Source organism: Corythoichthys intestinalis, chromosome 22 (assembly GCF_030265065.1).
Source record: "Corythoichthys intestinalis isolate RoL2023-P3 chromosome 22, ASM3026506v1, whole genome shotgun sequence".
In the NCBI taxonomy this organism is placed as follows: Eukaryota; Metazoa; Chordata; class Actinopteri; order Syngnathiformes; family Syngnathidae; genus Corythoichthys; species Corythoichthys intestinalis.
This window is the reverse complement of record NC_080416.1, coordinates 28352797-28375319: the sequence shown is the minus strand read 5'-3', so window position 1 is coordinate 28375319 and position 22523 is coordinate 28352797. Positions and strand designations below refer to the sequence as shown.

Below are 22523 nucleotides of genomic sequence, written 5' to 3'. Positions count from 1 at the left end.
GGCAAACAGCGGAAATGACCAAAGGCAAAACAATTCCAGAGGCAAAACTTTTATTGTTTCGACATTGTTTTTTTCGTTACAGAAAATTTGACTTTAAAAAAAAAACAATAATAATAAAGGTGAAATATCTGAATGGGTGACAACCAAATTGTGTGACGCTATTTTTTAAGCAGCCAGTTGGAATGACAGGCGGATCACCAAGTAGCAAAAAGTTGCATTTTTATTTTCCAGGAGCCACTCGTGTCGTTTTTTTTTTTTTTTTTTAGTAGAATCCATCTAGTAGAATCCATCTTGAGCGGCCCAGTTTGGTGTCTGTGGAAAAGACAAAATGGAATAATCAAAACGGGTAAAAAGGCTTTTTTTTCACCCTTACAAGGCCCTCATTAACAGAGGTGGGAAGTAACACGTTACATTTTCTTGGGTAACCTTTTGAGAAAAATGTACTTCTAAGAGTAGTTTTACGAAGCCATACTTTTTACTTTTACAGTCGATAGATCAGTAGATACAGTTGTGGTCAAAAGTTTACATACACTTGTGAAGAACATAATGTCATGGCTCTCTTGAGTTTCCAGTTATTTCTACAACTGATTTTTCTCTGATAGAGTGATTGGAACAGATAATTCTTTGTCACAAAAAACATTCATGAAGTTTGGTTCTTTTATGACTTTATTATGGGTGAACAGAAAAAAGTGATCAAATCTGCTGGGTCAAAAATATAAATACAGCAGCGCTAATATTTGGTAACATGTCCCTTGGCCATTTTCACTTCAATTAGGCGCTTTTGGTAGCCATCCACAAGCTTCTGGCAAGCTTCTGGTTGAATCTTTGACCATTCCTCTTGACAGAATTGGTGCCGTTCAGTAAAATTTGATGGCTTTCTGACATGGACTTGTTTCTTCAGCATTGTCCACAAGTTCTCAATGTGGTTTAAGTCAGGAGTTTGGGAAGGCCATTCGAAAACCTTAATTCTAGCCTGATTTAGCCATTCCATTATCACTTTTGATGTGTGTTTGGGGTCATTGTCCTGTTGGAACATCCAACTGCGCCCAAGACCCAATCTTCGGGCTGATGACATTAGGTTATCTTGAAGAATTTGAAGGTAATCCTCCTTCTTCATTATCCCATTTACTCTCTGTAAAGCACCAGTTCCATTAGCAGCAAAAACAGCCCCACAGCATAATACTACCACCACCGTGCTTGAAGGTAGGCATGGTGTACTTGGGGTTAAAGGCCTCACCTTTTCTCCTCCAAACATATTGCTGGACATTGTGGCCAAACAGCTCGATTTTTGTTTCGTCTGACCACAGAACTTTACTCCAGAAAGTCTTATCTTTGTCCATGTGATCAGCAGCAAACTTCAGTCGAGCCTTAAGGTGCTGCTTTTGGAGCAAGGGCTTCCTTCTTGCACGGCAGCCTCTCAGTCCATGGAGATGCAAAACACGCTTGACTGTGGACACTGACACCTGTGTTCCAGCAGCTTCTAATTCAAGGCAGATCTGCTTTTTGGTGATTCTCGGTTGAATCTTCACCCTCCTGACCAATTTTCTCTCAGCAGCAGGTGATAGCTTGCGTTTTCTTCCTGATGGTGGCAGTGACAAAACAGTGCCATGCACTTCATACTTACAAACAATTGTTTGCACTGTTGCTCTTGGGACCTGCAGCTGCTTTGAAATGGCTCCAAGTGACTTTCCTGACTTGTTCAAGTCAATGATTCGCTTTTTCAGATCCATGTATGTATATTTTTGACCCAGCAGATTTGATCACTTTTTCTGTTAACCCATAATAAAGTCATAAAAAACAAACTTCATGAATGTTTTTTGTGACAAAGAAGTATCTGTTCCAATCACTATCGGAGAAAAATCTGAGTTGTAGAAATAACTGGAAACTCAAGAGAGCCATGACATTATGTTCTTCACAAGTATATGTAAACTTTTGACCACAACTGTATGTGAGGAAGAAATGCTACTCTTATGTGGAGTACGAGTACTTTGGGCTACACTAGCCATTAACTAATGGCTAGTGTAGCCCAAAGTATAAGTTACCTTCCTTATTCTACATATTACATTTAACTTTTTTTTTTGACAGATGCTAACAGTGGGCACTATCAATTTCACCAATGAGACATCGAAACAATAATCACATGACTCCATTATATCAATCAGAGTCAAGTTTGCTGTTGTATGATCGCACCGACCTGTTCAATCACATGGCGTACTTAAAGCACCGTAAAAAATATAAGAACATGACATAGCGCGCTGCTGTCAGCATGACGTGAAAGCGCGGATTTTAACCTCTCTCCCAGTTTTTATCGGGCACCGTTTGTCCACAGAAAACTGGAGATTAGTTTCATAATAAATGTTTTCTCCACTGGAGGGCACTCATGCGCTTTTGATGAATGAGGCTTCATTTAATTTTTTTTTTTTTTTTTTTGTCTCCCCAAATTGAATGATTTTTGTTTGTATTTCTTTGGCGTAATGTGGTTATGTAATTGGTTAGTCTTCTTCAAAGTATAATAATAACAACAGTTCATATAGGTTAAAAACAAAAAAAACTTAGTAAGCAGTCACTCTCAATGTTATCGATTACTTCAGTATCCTTTTTAATAGGGTTGCAGCCATCGATTATTTTAGTAGTCGATTAATCGATTAACTATTTAGTTTGAATAATCAAGTAATCGGATAAGGCACATAAAAATTAAAATACCTGAGACTCAGACGGTATTAAAAAAAAAAAGGATCTAAGTACAACTAAAAAGAACAATTGGCTGACTTGCATAGCAAAAGGTCCGCTAGCTTTTATGCTAAGTTTTTTCTTCTTTTTTACAATGCTCTTAACAAATGGTTCAAACACATGTTCCCCCCAAACAACGGTTAAATATACCTATAAACTAAATTACGAATGCATTAAGAAAACATTAGCTCAAACAAAAACTTAGCTTATGTTGGTCTTAACAGGGAGCAGCTGGATTCGGCCATGTGAAATTATACAATCATATTCACTTGCCACTAAAGGGCATTGTATCCACGCAAATCAATAAAACTATTGCAAACACTTTCAAAACAAAACCATTACAACGACATTTTAATTAAACGAATACTCGACGCAGCAAAATTTAATTCTAATCTTTTTTCTAATTGAATTACTGGAGTTATTCGAGTGATTGTTGCAACACTACTTTTCACCAAATACTTTTTACTTGCACTCAAGTACATTTTTTGGATGACTACTATTACTTCCGTATTTTTATTTTGAAATAACGCTACTCTTACTTGAGTAACATATTTGGCTACTCTACCTACCTCTGCTCATTTAACTCATTAGCTGTCATTGATGGCGCAAGACGTTAATCCATTTTGACTGGGAGGGGGCCAGTCAAAATGGATTGAACGCCTAGCTCCGTCGATGGCACTGAAAGATGACCATTCATTGCCAGTCTTCCCTGTTATTGTTACACTATTAATAGAGGTAACTGGAATCACTTTTTGGGTTAACCAATGCTAGTCACAATCAGGCTCAGTTCGAAGCCCACAAATTATTTGCTTTTCAAAAACATTTTTTAACTTTTGTATGCATTTTTGGACATACAGTTCATTCGGAAACGGTACCTCGTTCCTGTTGCTGTGAGCCACCTTCTTCTCAATATTCATTGCCAGCATTTGGCTGCGGAAGGACAAGCTTTTTGTCTTCTCGATGACTTGCTGATACGGCGAAACAGCGTTGTTGCCCATCACCACGTGACCCTAAGAGACGTGTATGAGACACAGCAAAGTGAATGACAGGGGTGAGAAGTTTAGCTGGTTAGCTGTTTTTGAGCGCTCACCAGCTTGGAGTCAATCTTGGCATCCAACCGAGCATTACGGATAAGGTTCACGATCCACCTCTCCGCCTCCTCGGGTGTCATGTTGAGCTTGTCAGCCAGCATGCTGTGTACAGAGAAGCCCAGTCGTAAAAAGAATATCTTACAGAGAAGACTTACAATAATTTAACTACAGAATGAAGTCCTTTATGTAACATGGGTTCAATAACTTCGAAGTATGTGCCAAGTAATGAACAGGGGTGTGACAATGCATTAAAATGGTGATATACTTTGTACCTCATAAGGTTATGGTTATGCTCCCGCCAAAAATCGATGTATCATTTTACACTGATGTCACTTTGTGGGATAAAAAAAAAAACTACTAGCATAGTGTCTAAATTGGCTGCCATTGACTGGCTCTAGATGGCAGAAAATGTTCATTCCCAAATCCTTCAAATGGGTAGGTGATAAACTCATTTCAATTCACAGCAGATGAATGAAAAGAGCTTGTTTTTTGTTATTGTATTGTAGAATATCCTAGAATGATTTCCTGACACATGTATCGATAATTGTTGTATCGCCATATCGTGAGCCTTCTATCACAAATCGTATTGTATCATGAGCTACCCACAGGTTCCCACCCCTATGCAAGAAGCTTCCAGAAATAAACCCTTTCTCGAACCAATTAGCTCAATTGGTTGTAGGGCTGGGCGATATGGCCTTAATCATGTATCACGATAAATTGAGCAGATTTATCTCGATAACGATAAATGACGATAAATTCGCCCAAGCGGACTGTTATATAATTTGAAAATCTGAATCAATGCATGAAATACAGATTAACTATTTCTTGTTGATTTATTTACCAGCATTCAATTTGATGTACTGTATTTAACAATTGTACATGCAGTCTAAACATTAAATTTATAAAAATTAGGGCTGTCAAAGTTATCGCGTTAACTGGCGTTAATTAATTTTTTTAATTAATCACGTTAAAATATTTGACGCAATTAACGCACTTGCCCAGCTCAGACATATTTAAATGTCACTAGAGTGAAAGGCCCACCTGTTAATTGTGTTTTGCGGAGTTTTGCTGCCCTCTGCTGGCGTTTGGGTGCGACTGATTTTATAGTGTAAGTAATTATTGCCATCAACAATGGCGGGCTACTAGTTTATTTTTTGATTGAAAATTTAACAAATTTTATTAAAACGAAAACATTATGAGGGGTTTTAATATAAAATTTCTATAACTGATTTAGAACTGATTTATTGTTATAATAAACAAATACAGTCCTTATGTACCGCATGTTGAAAATATATATCCATCTTGCGTCTTATCTTTCCATTCCAACAATAATTTAGAGAAAAATATGGCATATTATATAGATGGTTTGAATTGCGATTAATTACGATTAATTAATTTTTAAGCTGTAATTAACTCGATTAAAATTTTTAATCGTTTGACAGCCCTAATAAAAATGTATTGTAAGCAATAAGAATTCAAGTATGAACATTTATAACAGCGTGTATGACTTGAACAATGTACATTGTCAAAATCAATATGCCTGTGCAAACATGTAATTGTAACACAAATGACTTGCAGCTTGAACAGTACACTTCAAAAAGACAACGTATTGTTAATGGCTGCTGTGATATAATTATTAAATACAAGTGTTTACTTTATGGTTTAAGGGTTTTTTTCCCCCCCAGTGCATTTTTTCATAAATGCACGCACAATAAAAATAGCTGGGGTCATTTCTCGGTCATTATAAGTTTCGCCGTTGGATTGTACTTTAGGCAGAATTCTTTACCATCACAAAAGCTATCAGAGGAATCACACACACAGACAGATACAAAATAACGCCACATAGTAATTGCTAGATGCAGTCCGTGCCCAATCCACTCATTAAGTTCAGCCGTTTCGACAAGGTTAGAGCCTCTATCCGACTCCATAACGTTCATTTGTAGCGTTAGCCGCTAGCTAGCGTTAGCCTGGCTACCAGTAGAAAGCACTGAAAGCACCATCTCCGGAAATCGTGAGAACAAAGGAGGACAGCGGGTGAAAGCCCGTCTGGATGCCACCAAGAGTCTACTAAATGTCGGTTGAAAGTTTGGTGAACCTCCCTTAAGCCACACTCCATCACGTTTTGCTTGTAGCGTTAGCTGCTAGCGTTAGCTTACCGGGCTTTTGTTTGATTGGCTTCCTGATGATCACGTGACTCCCTACGTAAGCACATTCACTGCTTTCTTAAAGGGGAATGAACATAGACGAACAACACAGAATCAAAGCGGGATGAAAAGACTATTTTCTTGTTTTATTAATTTACCGAATTGACCGACATGGTCAAAATTACGTCGGTCATCGTTAAGAATTTCGGTGACGGTAAATTTTCGGTTTACCGCCCTGCTCTAATTGGTTGCATGGCATTTTGATCCTCCCCCACTGTTTACTGGATAGTCTTAATATGACAACAGTAGGTGACACCCACTTGATGCTGATGCATTGATGGATACGGCAGAAGGTCTCAAAGATAAAGAGGCGAGCGTTTTCAATGAAGTCCTCCAAGCACGCCACCAGGAAGAAGTCATTGACAAGGACCTGGACAAGCGAGAAGTCACTGAATACAAAATGAATTTGCTCTCAGAACATAACTCTCAGAACATAAAAAATACTTCAACTACATTTACTTAAATCCATCATTTTTGTATAAAGTGCATTTGATGATTCCGCACCATCAGCTTACTTTTAAAGGCCTTAAGCTTAAATGTATGAAGGCATTAGTGTCTGACAGTATGAGAGGCAAGCTGCAGGCCCCATTATTTCAATGTAGATGACATATTAAGGAAGAATTAATACATAAATTTGGCACTTCAAGCTATTTAAAAACAGTAGTGTTTGCCTAAAAACGTGTTCTTTCTCTTTATGCCAATAAAGATGTTCAAGTCATCCAGGTCATGATAATTTGTAAATGTTGTCACTCGAGGCATCTAGACTACTTGTTGGTTGAATTTGTTGTGCATTCTGTTTGAAAAGCCAAATTTAAGACTTTTTCTAAGACCATAGCAAATAAAATTTAAGACCCATTTCACATTGATACCAGAATAAAACATACAAAACATTACTGACAAAGAACTATACTAATTTATTCACAGCTCTTTCTCATTGTAATACAAAATGCTTAACCTAACCAAAAACACTAGAACTTTTACTTTTGTGAAGCAACATGTGAACCAAAAACAGCGTTTGCTGCTGGCATTTTATGACCGCCTTGTGCTTTTCAGATCTGTAATGGGATTCCAATGCCTTGATACCAGATATTCCAAGTTTTAAAATTTTCTTGCACAAAGTGCAGTGTGCTTCATGCGAGTTTCCCTCCACAGGCTTCATCCATTCGTTGAACCAGGGTTTCCCCTACACAGAGAAGATCGTGGCGCACTGCCACACCATAATAAAAGCCGCCATACCTTGCAAATGATTTTTTTTTCTTTAAATGAACATATGGAGCTATTTTTTTCTGGTATTTCTTCTGAAATAGCATGTCAAACAAATTGTTCTGTTACACACTTTATTTTGAAAATCGCATAAGTTCTTCTATTTGAAGCTTGCGCCTGAGGACTAGTGAGGAAAGCGGCGCAGAGATCGGAAGAAAAATCCAGGCATTTAAAGTTAATTTACTTCAGGTTTAAGCCTGTGAAAACAACCATAATATTAACATTGACTCAACGTCTAAGTTCTTTATAGCATGTCAAGGACCCGAATTGTCGCACCTTAGCATAGCATTTGTTCGGTGCTGACGTCACTTGCTGTAGTTTCAGATGAGTATTTTGAAGTACAGTATTTTGGAAAGAGAAAAGTTCCTGAGGACGAGGGTCCGCCAACACAATGACAATTATTGTTGTGGTGACCTAGACAGTCACATTCCAAAATATTTAATAAGCGTCTGAGGCTAATTAAATATTTTGGAACATGAGGCTCATGCTACCAGATGCCCTTCAGTTCCAAAGGTATTAGTTCTCCCGTTCCGAGGAGTAGAAATAACTAAATGGTTATGGCAAGCGTTGTATTTTAATGTTGAGATAATGTTTTCAAAAACAATGAGGCAAGATCTGAGCTGGAGACGCAGATCAGGAAGGCGCACAGTCCATGGTAGAAGTCTCAACTAAGCAAAAAAGCAAATCTAGCTGGGACCCAACATGGACAGAAATGGTAAAGTTTTAAGCCGTGGCTGTGCCACACAAATCAAGGTGAGTGTTCAGAATCACGCACCTATTGTTTTTAATATTCATAATTGTATTATTTTACCTTGAACTGTGGTGTTGAAAAAGGTTCACTGTCTATATTCTGGCATGTTCCTTATCCAAAAAATTACAAAACCGATGGCGTATTTGCATTGAAATTTTTCATCTCATTGAAACAAATCATTATATGAATTTGCACTAACAATAACAAAAGGGTAAAACATTGAATGTGTTTCAGAATATGGACCAGCTCAGCATAATGTCAAGATGGCATCACAGCCTGATGAATGGGGAGTCCTGCACCCTTGCTTGAGCCAACTGTCGGCCATTGCGTTGACAGTGCCCATCTCAACAGTGAACTGTGAGATTTCTCTGCAATGAACAGAGTAAGACATTTGGTCAACTGTACATTGTACAGAACTGTACAATGTAAGTTAGAGATGCCTGAGTGTCTTCATTTCCTAGAGCTCATTTTTTTCCTTATTCCTGTGTAGGAGAAGACAGACTTGAGAAACAGGTGGACCAATTTGCAGCATGCCTCAAATTGACAAAAATTGGACAACCTATTGCTGATTTGCCCTTTTTCAGTCCAGGAAAATCAAGTGTTCCCAGGCAGGATGCAAACTTTGCAAATATATATTTGTTATGGTTCTTGGAATAAATAAATGTTGTTAAGGAAAAATCTTATTTGTCATGATATGACACAAATTCGCTGCGGCACACCACGATGGGATTGTCCGATTCCGATGCAGCCCACCACCACAGCTTTAAAAAATCCTAGGGGAAACCCTGGTTGAACTGTATGTTTTCAAGCCCGGAATCATTAAATTTGCACTCACCCATATGTATGTAACTACTGTAAATCTGTTTTCGCCACTATGACTATGCTAACTAAGCTGTCAACGTTCAACTGCGCGTGCACAGCAAAACCTGCTTGTGTTCGATAAATTCTGAGCAGTACAGGTAGTTGCTCTTTTTAGTTACGTTATAGCGTCCTCAAAAATCAATCAATAGATTTTTAAGACCTTTCCTAATTGTATTTAAGACCTTTTATAAGATTTTAGGAGAATTGTAGACATTTTAAGGCCTTGAAATTACATTATTTAAGACTTTTTAAGACCAGCTGGATACCCAGCTGAAGTCAAAGGGTCAAAAAAAGAATTTTGTGATAAATAGGCTAATCCATTATCAAGTTACCTCAAATTTACAGGGTTGATGATACGCCGAGAAAAGAGTTATGGCATTTTGAGGCATGAGGGCAAAGAGCTCATTGATATGCTTGGCTGTTGGGCGGCATACGGTCAGACGTCATAAGGTCATTCAATTAAAATAATTTGGCGCTACTTTGAATTTGGTTGCTTAGGCAGAAGTCTGCTTTCTTATAGACCCTACCCACGACGTCACAAAATCACGTGATCGCTGTATTGTTCCGCCCCCTTGTCCGTCATTTTGTGTCCGTATTATCAATGGTCTCAATTGATCGAGTAATTTATAATGCATTTCATGGAAGACCCGGTGCTTTCGGATGCCGTAAACTCACTTGATGCGTTGCATAAAAGGCGTTATGTGAAAAAGCTTCAGTTTATCCATTCGCCAGATCCATATTTGATGCCTAAATCGATGTTTTTCGACCCGCTGTCTCCGCCGTATTTGCCTGACATCTGCTAGCTACCCTGATATGTACAACTATCTTGTCCACACAAAATCAGCCTATTCTCACGAAAGTTTGAAAAAGGTCCTCGTCCACGAAAATTCGGCAGGAATCTATCTTGTGCTTGGAAAGGTGAGTTACGAAATTTTCAATTCAAAATCTTTTGTTCTTGCTAACATCCACTGTCAAGTCTAATGTATTTCATGTCATTTGTCAATGGAGCTAGGGCTTTTAATGTTTATATGGTTTAGCGATAGCACTCTCACTACATACATACGTGTATGTTGTCGGCGATTAGCCTAGCAATGATCTCAATTGTGGTTGTCAGCCCAAAACCCTCTAAATATATATTAAATGCATCTTACCAGATATAAAATAACTACTACATAATCTGTGGTAATCGTTTGGAGCCCAGTTTTCTCGTCGAATTGCAGCAGCCCATCTCGCTCTTTCCTCTCCGGGTCTCTCGGAATCCGGTAGAACTTCAAGTCTCTCCGTCTATCTTCTCTGTTATTGCAACCGACCGCCACACACGCCTTCACCATTTTGATTATTAATGTTAACGAGCAGAAAAACACGCCGTAAATGGGAGGAATGTACGTAGCCGTAACAGGCAAACACGATGTGTTGACGGACAATTGGGCGGCACCAGTCAGGAGGGCGGAGTTGTGACGTCACGTGGGTAGGGTCTATAGTGCTCCTCTAGTTTTATTTTGTTTTCCAGAAACGTTTTAAAAGGATGACTTAAGCCGTTGGGCTAAAAAAAATCTGTACATAGAAGGTTTAAAAAAGACATTTCGCACACTAGTGCCATCAAGTTCTCACATGTTGTGACGCAGTAGCACTAAAACAGCCAAGAATTAAGCCAATCGGACACGAAGCAAAGAAATTCACTTGTGGCCAAGGCACAGTAAGGAAAAAAAAGGCAACTGGCTGAACAGTGTGTGTGTAATAAAGACGAGTGAGTTTGAATATTTCTTGTGGGAGAAAAAATTGGACGCAGTATGCGCAAGAATTATTTTCCCCACTACTAACTGGATACTGAAAATTAAGTCTCGAAAAACAGACTTTTTCCCCTCAAAACTGCAGACGGTAAAAGTTTTATAAGCACTAGAACCAAGCCTCAAAGTGAATATCTTAAAAACAATCAATTTTACACATGGAGCCTACAAATAAGAACCCTCTTGGCGAAAAGACAAAATACCCGGAGGACATTTACAATCTGTTGTGCGTGACGGAACAAATGAAATACGTCACTGGTGCAAACATTCTCAAAAAAAATCCTAATCAGAACAAAGTACAAAGTGGTCCCCAAGCAGAGCATCAACAGTTCAGCTTGGACCCAAATCTGACAGCTGTTCCGCTTAAAAAAGCAGAACTAAAAGGATTTACTGATTGGATTTAGCATGGCTAGCTCGGTCAAAGTTAGCAAAAGTCCATTTGTGCCTAGAAAAAAAAAAAGAGTAAGAATTTGTCTCACCGACTCGCACTCCCTTAGCTTCTTCTGGGCGCTGTCGAAGTCGAAGTTGACATAGAGACACTCCACAAACTCTGTGATGGGGTCTTTGTATGTGTACGACTCCTGCGCAAAAACGGTAATTAGTCACTATTTGAAAATGAAGACGTTTGGTAAAATTGGTACACCGGCCTGACCTGCTGAATGACCTTCACCAAGTCCTTAAGCACTTGTCGGCGCTTGCGAACGTCCTTATTGGTGATGACCGCGGTGGTGAGATAGCGCAGGATGTGAGGGCACATAGTCTGGATAGCGTTTAAGTACCTGGAGAGTGGGGGAAAGTAGCTTTCAGAGAGGTGAAGAAATCCTTTTTGTTCATTTACAATGGACATAAACACACCATTGTTCAGATGCCATGTTTTAGCGATTAGTTTTCCCCTATGAAATTACTGGCTGCCATTGATGGTGATGGACGTCCAATGCAAGACTGGAGGGCTGTCAGCCAAAACATGATCACTCAATGCCATCCATCCGCGTTGCGATGGATGGCAATGAATGTAGGTGAATCAGTTAAGTTGGACATTTTAAACACTTGATAGGTTCAATGTGAAATATGTACAGGGTTAGTACACCTTTTTCATGGCCAAATTCAAGCACTTTTTAAGGACTTTAAAGACCGATTTTGCTTTTATTTTAGTAGCTTTCAAATGTTATCCCATTGTCTTTTATTACAATGAGGCAGAAATAAAATATGGGTCCTTCTCACAAATACGCAAACATCTTCCAAAATGTTATACGAACCCGGAAGCTCGAGAAATTTAGTTTGAAATGTGCCAATTCCAAAACTCACTGGGTTTGTGCGTTCCCAGCGGAAATGAGCGTTTTGTGGCAACCTCTGTCCAATAGCAGAGGTGCTGGCGCAGTGATAGCATGGTTCTCAGTGGGGTGGCTGAGGAAACCTTGATAAATACGCTTTCTTGAAGTTCGGGACACTCGAAAAATGGCGCTCACCCCTACAAATGCTAAGCTACACACCTACAAATGCTAAGCTAAATTATATCTTGATGTACATTTGCAAACTTTGCATGGAACTGTAGTTTACAAAACAACAAAAAACTATTCTGCTCTCACCAAAACTAGTAAAGCTCTTTACAATGCAATTACAAACGCTCCTACTCCTTAAAATAAGTGGTTGTTTTATTGTGTAACAAGGGTAGTCGATTGAGAACCAGGCGAGGAGGCAGAGTCCTAGCAGCGACAAAGCTGAGCGAAGTGACTCCCAACCAGATTAAAAGGCGACTTGGTGTAGAGGTTGTCACAAAAAAAATAATAAAATATTGTGACAAAAAGATGAACTGGTCGCACGATAAAAGTATTAGTACTAAACCACAGCAAATGCACATGTGTGCATTTAAATTCTGCTTTATTTGTATACTGCATGCTCGATTAAACTTCAAACTACTCATGCATGAACTCAAATGCAATGTATTCGATGTGACGCGGGACATCAAGGGAAAGCCACTTCAGAACGAGCGTGTAGCAGCGATTAAGCAAATCTAAATATAATGTATGTACACTACCGTTCAAAAGTTTGGGGTCGCTTAGAAATTTCCTTATTTTTGAAGGAAAACCACTTTTTTTTTTCCCAATGAAGATAACATCCGAAATACACCCCATAAATTGTTAATGTGGTAAATGACTAAGATGCAAATGTCTGGTTTTCAATGCAATATGTGCATTGGTTTAAAGAGGCCCATTTCCAGCCATTTCATCGACATCTTCTCTATGCCATTTTCACCGATGCGGTTTCACTGTATACACAACAAGGGCTTAACTGGAAGTAGTTCAGTCTCGCGGGCTGACTTCTCGAGACCTCGGTGTGAATGCTTTTGGCGACAGCAACGCGCGCGTTACGCGTTGTCACGCATAATTTCGCAGCCGGTGTGAATGCAGCTTAATAGTACATTGAGTTTGCTAATTGCATTAGAAGGCTAATGGATGATGAGAAAACACTTGTTCAATTATGTTAGCACAGCTGAAAACAGTTTAGCTGGTTAGAGAAGCTATAAAACTGACCTTCCTTTGAGGTAGTTGAGTATCTGGAGCATCACATTTGCAGTTGTGATTAAACTTTCAGAATGGCCAGAAAAAGAGAAATTTCATGTGAAACTTGACAGTCTATTCTTGTTCTAAGAAATGAAGGCTATTCCATGAAAGAAATTGCCAAGAAACTGAAGATCTCTACAATGGTGTGTACTACTCCCTTGAGAGAATAGCACAAACAGGCTCTAACCAGAGTAGAAAGAGGAGGAGGAGGCCCCACTGCACAACCAAGCAAGAGGACAGGTAAATTAAAGTCTCTAGTTTGAGAAATGGGCGCAGTACAGGTCCTCAACTAGCAGCTCCGTTAAATAGTGCCCGCAAAACACCAGTGTCAATATCTACAATGAAGAGGCAACTCAGAGATGCTGGCCTTCAAGGCAGAGTGGCAGAGAAAAAAACATCTGAGAAGATTGGAAAAAAGTGTTACGGGCAGATGAATCGAAGTTTGAGGTGTTTGGATCACACAGAAGAAAATTTGAGAGACGCAGAACACCTGAAAAGATGCTGGAAGAGTGCCTGATGCCATCTGACAAGCATGGTGGAGGTAATTTTATGGTCTGGGGTTGCTTTGGTGCTGGTAAAGTAGGGGATTTGTACAAGGTCAAAGGGACTTTGAATAAGGAAGGCTATCACCCCATTTCGCAACGCCATGCCTACCCTGTGGACAGCGCTTGATTGGATCCAATTTCATTCTACAACAGGACAATGACCCAAAGCACACCTCCAAATTATGCAAGAACTATTTAGGGAAGAAGCAGGCAGCTGGTATTTTGTCTTTAATGGAGTGGCCAGCGCAGTCCCCAGATCTCAACCCCATTGAGCTGTTGTGGGAGCAGCTGGACTGTAGGGTACGCAAGAAGTGCCCATCAAACCAATCCAACTTGCGGGAGGTGCTTCTGGAAGTGTGGGGTGAAATTGCTGCAAATGGAGCATTCTTTGACGAAAGCAAAGATCGAAGGATAAAATTATTTTTTCAAATAAAATCCTTATTTCTAACCTTCTCAATGTCTTGACTATACTTTATATTTATTTTGCAACTCATTTGATAAATAAAAGACTTAATTGAAAACACAAAATTGTCTGGGTGACCCCAAACTTTTGAATGGTAGTGTAAATAAATATAAATAAATGTCTAAAATTTCAGATATTGTAAAATGCCTAAGTGTTAACTGTAAGCCTACTTTTGGCCCCAACCTGTACATCACAAACTACACTTTTTAATACAACGAGGGCTCACTGAGGCTGGTAGAGGAAGAGTTCGATGATGTTGTCTCGGCCTTTGGGGTGATTGAAGAACACAAAGAGGGACCAGTGGATGAGCCAGGTCCTCTGCTGCAGCGACTGGAGAGGCGAGCTCACAGACTGTGCAGGGACAAAGTTGATAAAAACTCATGTTAAATTTGGGGAGCAGCGCAAATAATAAGCACACACACACAAAAAAACTTTTTATCACTCTCACTCACGTTGTTGTCGATGGTCTCCCTCAGTCGCGTCAGATCCTCCATGGCAGCATCCCAGTTCTGCATCAGGATCTCAGATGCCAGTTTGCCCCACAGGGAACTCAAAGCATTCCTGTCTGTTGACGGAACCTTGAACAAGAGGCAAAAGCCAGTCAGGGTTTCTACTCTGCTTCTCTCAGAAAATCTCATTTAATGCTTTTTAATCTCACTATAAACAAATTTAATACCCATGCCAACCGCAGATAGTTTCACATACACATATTGTCAGTGGAGTTGTCCGATAATGACATTTTAACCAATAAGCAATATTTTCCAAATTAAGCCTGAACGATATATCGTTTAAACATCGCCATCGCCATGTGTACGTGCGCAAAAGTCCCATCACAAGGACGTGCAATAGTTTTTTTGTTTTTTTTTAATCCACATACGCCCTGCTTTCTGCTCTGCGCAGAGCCTCACACCCTCCCTCTCCCAGCTCTTTGAACCTCACAGTCACTGCAGTACTTGCTTATTAAAGTTAACGATGCTGGTATCTTTGATCTTCCCAAAGAAGCGGACATCACAGCGCAGCAGCTGTCAATCATCGTTTAACTTGTTAAACAGTTTCTGCCAGGAAGCCGCTTGAGAGAGAGAGAGAGAGAGAGAGAGAGCGCGCGTGCGTGCGTGTGGAGACGTTTGAGACATATAAATTAAATGCCAGAAGTGATCATGAGGAGTTTGTAATTTCTACATGTCCACCAAGAGTCACAGCTAAGGTAGATAAACAGAAGTATTTAATAAAGCCAAGCATTTTTCTACTACAGTACTTTATTCTTGTTCAAAAATTATTTGTTCGGACAGTTATGTTTAAAACTGATCATAATTATTACATTTGAAGTGCTTAAAACCATTTATTAATGTATGTATATTAAATGTGTATATACAGTGGGGAGAACAAGTATTTGATACACAGTCAATGGGAAAACCCATTGGCAGTGTATCAAATACTTGTTCTCCCCACTGTGTGTGTGTGTGTGTGTGTATATATATATATATATATATATATATATATATATTAAGCCTGAACGATATATCGTTTAAACATCGCCATCGCGATGTGCGCAATAGTCCCATCGCAAGCACGTGCGATAGTTTTTCTTTTTTTTTTATCCACATAAGCCTCACTTTCTGGTCTGCGCACAGCCTCCTTCCCTCCCTCTCCCAGCCTTTTGATCCTCTCAGTCACTGCGGCACAACGATGGCTTTGATCTGGCCAAAGAAGCAGACTTCACACGGGCATCAATCATCGTTTAACTTGTTAAACAGTTGCAAGGAAGCCGCGCTGGAATGAATGTGTGTACTGTGGGGACATTGGAGACATTTAAATGCCAGAAGTGATCATGAGGAGTTTGAAATTTCTACATGTCACTTCAACGGTCACAGCTAAAGTAGATAAACAGGCCAAGCATTTATCTGCTACAGTACTTTATTCTTGTTCAAAAATGATTTGGTTGGACAGTTATGTTTAAAACTTATCATAATTATGACATTTGAAGTGCTTAAAAGCCATTTATTTATATACATTTTTAAAATCACTTTGGGGGGAAAAGTGAGAAAAAAACATGTCTTATATGTATCTCTTTCCAATGCTAAATCTGAATAAATACATTGGGCACAAAAAACACACACACAAAAAAAAAAAAAAAAAAAAAAAAAAAAAAAAGGGGGGGGGGTGCGCTACTTCGCGGTTTTTCAATTATCGCGGCGGGTTCTGGTCCCCATTAACTGCGAAAAACAAGGGATGACTGTACACTGTGGTAATGGTGAGTCATCTAAAGTCTTTCCAAACAGCTATTTAAGTCATCTTGTGAAAATTTCTTGAAAAAAATATATATACATTTTTTTTAATATCGCAATATATCGCAAACCCCCCAAAAATCGCAGCAATAGTTTTTTCCAATATCGTTCATATATATATTAGGCCTGAACGATATTGGAAAAAACTATTGCTGCGATTTTTTGGGAGTTTGCGATATTATATTACGATATCTAATTTTTTATTTATTTTTTTTAAAAGGAAATTTTCACTAGATGACTTGAATAGCTGTTTGGAAAGACTTTGGATGACTCACAATGACCAGTGTACAGTGATCCCTCGTTTTTCGCGGTTAATGGGGATCAGAACCTGCCGCGATAAGTGAAAAACCGCGAAGTTGCGCACCCCGCCCCCCAAATTTGTATTTTTTTTGTGTGTGTGCTCAATGTATTTATTCAGACTTAGCATTGGAAAGATACACATATAAGGCATGTTTTTTTCTCACTTTTTCCCCAAAGTATGACTTTTTAAAAATGTGTGTGTATATACTTTATATATAATATTAGTGTTGCACAGATACCTTATTACCCTTATTTCTATTTCTGAAAGGTGGCAACCCTACTTTGGAAACAGTTCCCAAATTACTGCAGCATTTCTTTAAGTAAAAGACAAAGTAAAGATGACGTAGTTAACTGACCAGAGATTGTTGCACCTGTCCAGCGCCCTTCCTCTGGATAGCAGTCCTGCTCTTGCAGGCTCAAACTCGTTGTGTTTTTTAACGTTTCGTCTTCAAATGTTTTATCAGGTTCGAGGTATTGAAACTGGCCGATTTAACTCCACATCTCGAAACTTTCAGGCCGCAAATCTTGCATGCAGCCATTGATTTTAATTGACGGGATTTATATTTTGAAATATTTCCCGACCGCCGCATGTCGGCGCCGACACAGCGGCCTTGTCATTGGTCAGGTGTGGCTATTGGCCCGTTCTCATTGGTCTGGAGCAGGCCAATAGCGATAGCTGCTTGGTGTTCACGTGTCATCACACAACACAGAGACAAAGTGTAGTGAGCGCCAGGAGATAAAAAAAGGCTGCGGTCAAATGTTATAATAATGGACCGGTAAATGGTATCGGCGCCGTCTTTGTTGGTACTCGCCGATACCGATACCACCATTTTGGGCTGGATCAGCGCCCCCTGCCGATACTAGTATCGGTATCGGTGCATCTTTAATACATATACATATTAATAAGTGGTTTTAAGCACTTCAAATGTAATAATTATGATCATTTTTAAACATAACTGTCCAACTATCATTTTTGAACAAGAATAAAGTACTGTAGTAGAAAAATGCTTGGCTTTATTAAATACTTCTGTTTATCTACTTTAGCTGTGACTCTTGGTGGACATGTAGAAATTACAAACTCCTCATGATCACTTCTGGCATTTAATTTATATGTCTCAAACGTCTCCACACACACACACACATTCATTCCAAAGCGGCTTCCTTGCAGAAACTGTTTAAGAAGTTAAACGATGATTGACAGCTGCTGCGCTGTGATGTCCGCTTCTTTAGCAAGATCAAAGATACCAGCATCGTTAACTTTAATAAGCAAGTGCTGCAGTGACTGTGAGGTTCAAAGAGCGTGTGAGGCTCTGCGCAGAGCAGAAAGCAGGGCGTATGTGGATTTAAAAAAAAACTATCGCACATCCTTGCGATGGGCCTATCGCGCACACACACATCGGGATGGCGATGTTTAAACGATATATCGTTCAGGCTTAATATATATATATATATACACATTCTTTAAAAATGTTAAAGAAAAAAGTTTTTCACTTAACGCGGCGGGTTCTGGTCCCCATTAACTGCGAAAAACGAGGGATCACTGTACACTGGTCACTGTGAGTCATCCAAAGTCTTTCCAAACAGCTATTCAAGTCATCTAGTGAAAATTTCTTTAAAAAAAAAAAAAAAATATATATATATATATATATATATATATATATATATTTTTTTTTTTTTTTTTTTTAAATAACGCAATATAATAACGCAAAAAAAACCCCAAAAAAATCGCAGCAATAGTTTTTTCCAATATCGTTCAGGCCTAGTCCAAATCAGATATATGTGGTGATGGCCTTAACATATTATGGCTGATTGTATTGTGATGCCCCACTGGATACTCTAATAATGATAAATGTAATAATGTAAATGTAGTTTAAGGTTTCCCAATAAACATTGTGTGAAACATAAAGGGACAACTTTAACTGAAGTTATGGAATAAGTGCCCATATTGCACCACTAAATTTATTGTTGAAATCTGAATAGTGCAAAAATTTTTGGATCAAAGGGAAACAGCTTCAGTGCAGTGAATGAGGTTACCTAACCCTAACCCTGTTATGCAATTATTCTTTATTTAAATTTTTGCACAATGAATGCAAACAATATGCACACATAACAAATCTCAAGCATTTTACTTAGGAGACATCTAATGGTCAATAAGCATAACTGCTGTGCTAAGCAGTAACCAGCCCTTAAACAAAGGCAGAAGACTTCTAGATTCACTTTGAAGGCAACATACGGCCATATTGGCCCAAAACTGATAATGAAAGACTGATGTCAATATTATCAGAAATCATTTTAAAATTATTTTATCGGCTGATATTATCGGCTACCCAATAATATCGGACTACTCTAATACTGTAAATTATGTAACAGAATTTTCTTTAACCGTCATGTTTACATAATTTTTAATGCCACAAATATTTAGTTTAATGCTTAAACTCTAAACACCCCAATTGAAGTATAAGGTCCCCCGCCCACTTTTTTAAAAAAATTATATTAGGGTTGTCAAACGATTAAAATTTTTAATCGAGTTAATCAAAGCTTAAAAATTAATAATCATAATTAATCGCAATTCAAACCATCTCTAAAATATGCCATATTTTTCTGTAAATTATTTTTGGAATGGAAAGATAACACACAAGACCGATACATACATTCAACATACTGTACATAAGTACTGTATTTGTTGATTATAACAATAAATCCACAAGATGGCATTAACATTAATATTCTTTCTGTTGAAGACATTTTCTTTTTCTCTGCAAAAACAATCACACAACAGAGCCTTACAACAGTAACAGAAACAGTATTATTTAGAATGTGTGCAAAGTGTGTGTAGTGTACACATAAATGTGGCCCTCTTCTCTACTCATCCTCCAGCCAGTTGCTGAGGCAAACCAACTTATTTACATTTTCTGAGAGTTGTTCCATCTATATTCTTTTTTAATTTGAATTCCCCACCCAGAGGGCCAACCTGCTTTTCTTCCATGTTTACATTTAACCGTTACCCACGCTGCTCACTGCACTTCTGAGTGGTGCGACAGCCCTGGCCGTTTAATTGTTATTTTTTTGGAGACTGTCAGTCAGCTGATTGTAGCGTCCGCCAGCTGGCTGCCTCCCCTCCCAACGTGACGTACTCTGATTGATGCCGGACGGGCAGACGACGTCGCCACCGCTGATGGGCCACCCGAGAAAGGGTGCCAACTTGAAAAACTAGCCTCAGTCTGTCATGTATCCATTGTGCAGCTCTTTGTTTACATTTGCGGCAATAACGGCACTTGCTTTACGGCAGCTAAGCCGATACACGGTAGTACTAATAGGCCGTTGTTTGAGCTCGCATCCCCGCGTGTGTGTTGTATTCTGCCTGAGTCTTGTTAACCAAATAAAGGCAGCGTTAACAAAAGTCATCTGACCGCTCGTCATTTTACAGTCACCACTCTTAGAGTTCAAATTTGACAGCTGTTTGCTCGCCATTCATTCACCTGTGCATTTGATCGCAACTTTGTTACACTGCCGCTATTTTGGTGAGGTATTTTGTGTTCATTCGTTATTGGATCGTTTTTGTCCAGCACTGTAAATATGAGCACCGCAGCAGTAGTGGTAAACTGCCATTTTTTGTTCAACCCGTTTTGTCTAGTGTAGAAGCCAGGGTAGTGGCTGTCTTTTTGTTATTTGCTTTTTACGATCAGGGTTTACTTAGCGGGTGGGGTTTAAGTGTAGTTTCATTTTGTTTGTTTGTTTTGGCCCAGGCTTAGACTGAAGCCAGCTTCTTCCGCATTTTGTATATTTTGTTCATTGCGAGTTCGACTTGTGTGAATAAATTTGTGTCCAGTAGCAACTTGTGTGTGGCTCGTTTTATGTTACGCCCTTATCGAGCGGTCCGTAACAGTGGGATTATGGGATGCATGAGCCGGTCATTCCGCGCTTGCGTTAAATGCGTTAAATATTTTAACGTGATTAATTAAAAAAATTAATTACCGCCCGTTAACGCGATAAATTTGACAGCCCTAATTTACATTGACCACCTGCTTTTCTTTTCTTACCAGGACACGAAAGAAGTAGAGGTACTCAGCAGCACCAGAGTAGTTTCCACACTCGTACTGGAACTTGGCGTACCTGTACAGCGTGTCCAGGTACTCTTGGCGGAACTACAGCACAAAAATTGTTTCAAAATTACCAACATAAGCAGTTCAACTCAAAACAAACACACAAGCTGAAAAATTATATCTCACATTGTGTTTCTCTGACAGATAATCGAAGAGCATCCTTCCGTCTCTGTCGAACAAAGCAAGATTGTAAGGTCAATTGCTAAAATTCCTCTGTGTGTTTATCAACATATTTCACAAGCACCTGGTGGACTGCATCTGCCTCGTCGTCTCAGGGTCCTCAAACATTTTGACGATTGGCTCAGTCTCCGACTGGAGCTGCTTGAGCTGTGCCACCACGGTGCCTCTCTTCTCTCTCAAAGCTGCAACAGGGACAGTTTATCAGAAAGTTTCAGCAAAAAGGGCAAAATGACTACATTTGTATTACATCTTTTTTTACAATAGGAAAACTAGCAAGCAAGCAGCGATACGTCTCAAACTGTGTGTCAAAGGGGGGAAAATCGATAAATTATCTTGTCGAACTTGGTCATCAATTGATTAAAATATGTTAAGACCCTTTTTAAAAAAAAACTTTTACAGCCACTGCTTCTACTTACAATGTGGAATCTCCTTGTCGGGATAAAGGTTTTTGTAGACATCCATGGCGAAATCCACCATGTTGGTGTCGCTGAGGAGGTCCAGCTTGCCTTGAAGAAGCTCCTTTTCATTGTAGATCTATTCCAAGGAATTAAAATGTTGCTTTTAGGTTCGCAAGCCACTTTTAAAGAAGTGCATAATCAAAAAGAACATTTTTTGTTAAAAAATATAAATATGTCTCATAAAAGAAATACATTGGAGAACACAAAATAGGGTCACCTTCAGGAAAACATTTTTATTTAAAATATTAAACGGTCAAAAACAATAAATGTGTCGGGAATTGAGCTGGGGAATTTATGTTTTCGGTCTCTGAAAATTGTGTTTAATATGGAGATACGCTACTCACGTTCACACGTTACATGCTAAGCTAAGGATGCTAAAGGGAGGACGCTGCCAAACTCTCGTAATCTAGCTGTGGTATTGGTACAGTCTTTCGTTATTGTCCTTTTATGGAAATATTCTAACATGTTAATCGAATCAGTTAACATGTTCAATACATTGGCATCAACTCAACCAGCTGGCAAACCAACGTGACAGGCTAACATTGGCCAGCATCTGCGCCGCCTGTAAACTTATTTCTCAGTCAAAAATCCCGGGCAAAAATAGCTACGGGGATCGAAAATGTTACCCGGCACAGAAAATGACGTACCTCTTTCACGGAAAGGAATTCCAAAAGTGGAAAAACCAAATGCCGGTCGAGAAAATGTGCTATCTTGGTTGTGAGATCGTATTCCGCCATCTTGGCTGCTTTGAAAAGAGAAACTTTATTAACAACGTGAACGGAAAACATGGCAGAGTCGACGTCAGTCAAAATCCAGCGCCATATAGACCCTACTCACCTACGTCACAAAATGACGTGTCGCTGTATCCGGCCGCCATATTGTCCGTATTTTTTAGACTTATTCTCATTGTTTTCAATTAGTCGTGCAAGTTATAGAGCAAT

The 22523-nt window shown here is 39.1% G+C and overlaps 2 protein-coding genes across 3 annotated transcripts in view; both read right to left on the bottom strand.

The window, feature by feature from the left end:
* pleca (plectin a) overlaps positions 1 to 22523 on the bottom strand; it is a 267011-nt gene that overhangs the window by 221281 nt on the left and 23207 nt on the right. The gene's annotated exons all lie outside the window — the stretch shown is intronic.
* On the bottom strand, positions 34 to 22391 carry LOC130910412 (eukaryotic translation initiation factor 3 subunit E-B). The gene is made up of 13 exons (XM_057827686.1): positions 22230 to 22391; positions 21541 to 21658; positions 21189 to 21306; positions 21071 to 21113; positions 20882 to 20986; positions 14709 to 14834; positions 14483 to 14607; positions 11340 to 11466; positions 11167 to 11268; positions 6286 to 6395; positions 3821 to 3923; positions 3606 to 3740; positions 34 to 312 (listed from the first exon to the last, which is right to left on the bottom strand). The coding sequence occupies exons 1-13, from the start codon at positions 22368 to 22370 to the stop codon at positions 277 to 279; spliced, it is 1389 nt and encodes a 462-aa protein (XP_057683669.1). The 5' UTR covers positions 22371 to 22391; the 3' UTR covers positions 34 to 276.

Excerpts from the sequence above, each read along its gene's own strand:
- LOC130910412 (XM_057827686.1), bottom strand. The coding sequence starts at position 22,370 with ATGTTTTCCGTTCACGTTGTTAATAAAGTTTCTCTTTTCAAAGCAGCC. Across the intron at positions 21,659-22,229 it reads AATTCCTTTCCGTGAAAGAG|ATCTACAATGAAAAGGAGCT; the intron begins GTACGTCATTTT and ends TCCTTGGAATAG. Across the intron at positions 14,835-20,881 it reads TCTACTTCTTTCGTGTCCTG|GTTCCGTCAACAGACAGGAA; the intron begins GTAAGAAAAGAA and ends CTCTTGTTCAAG.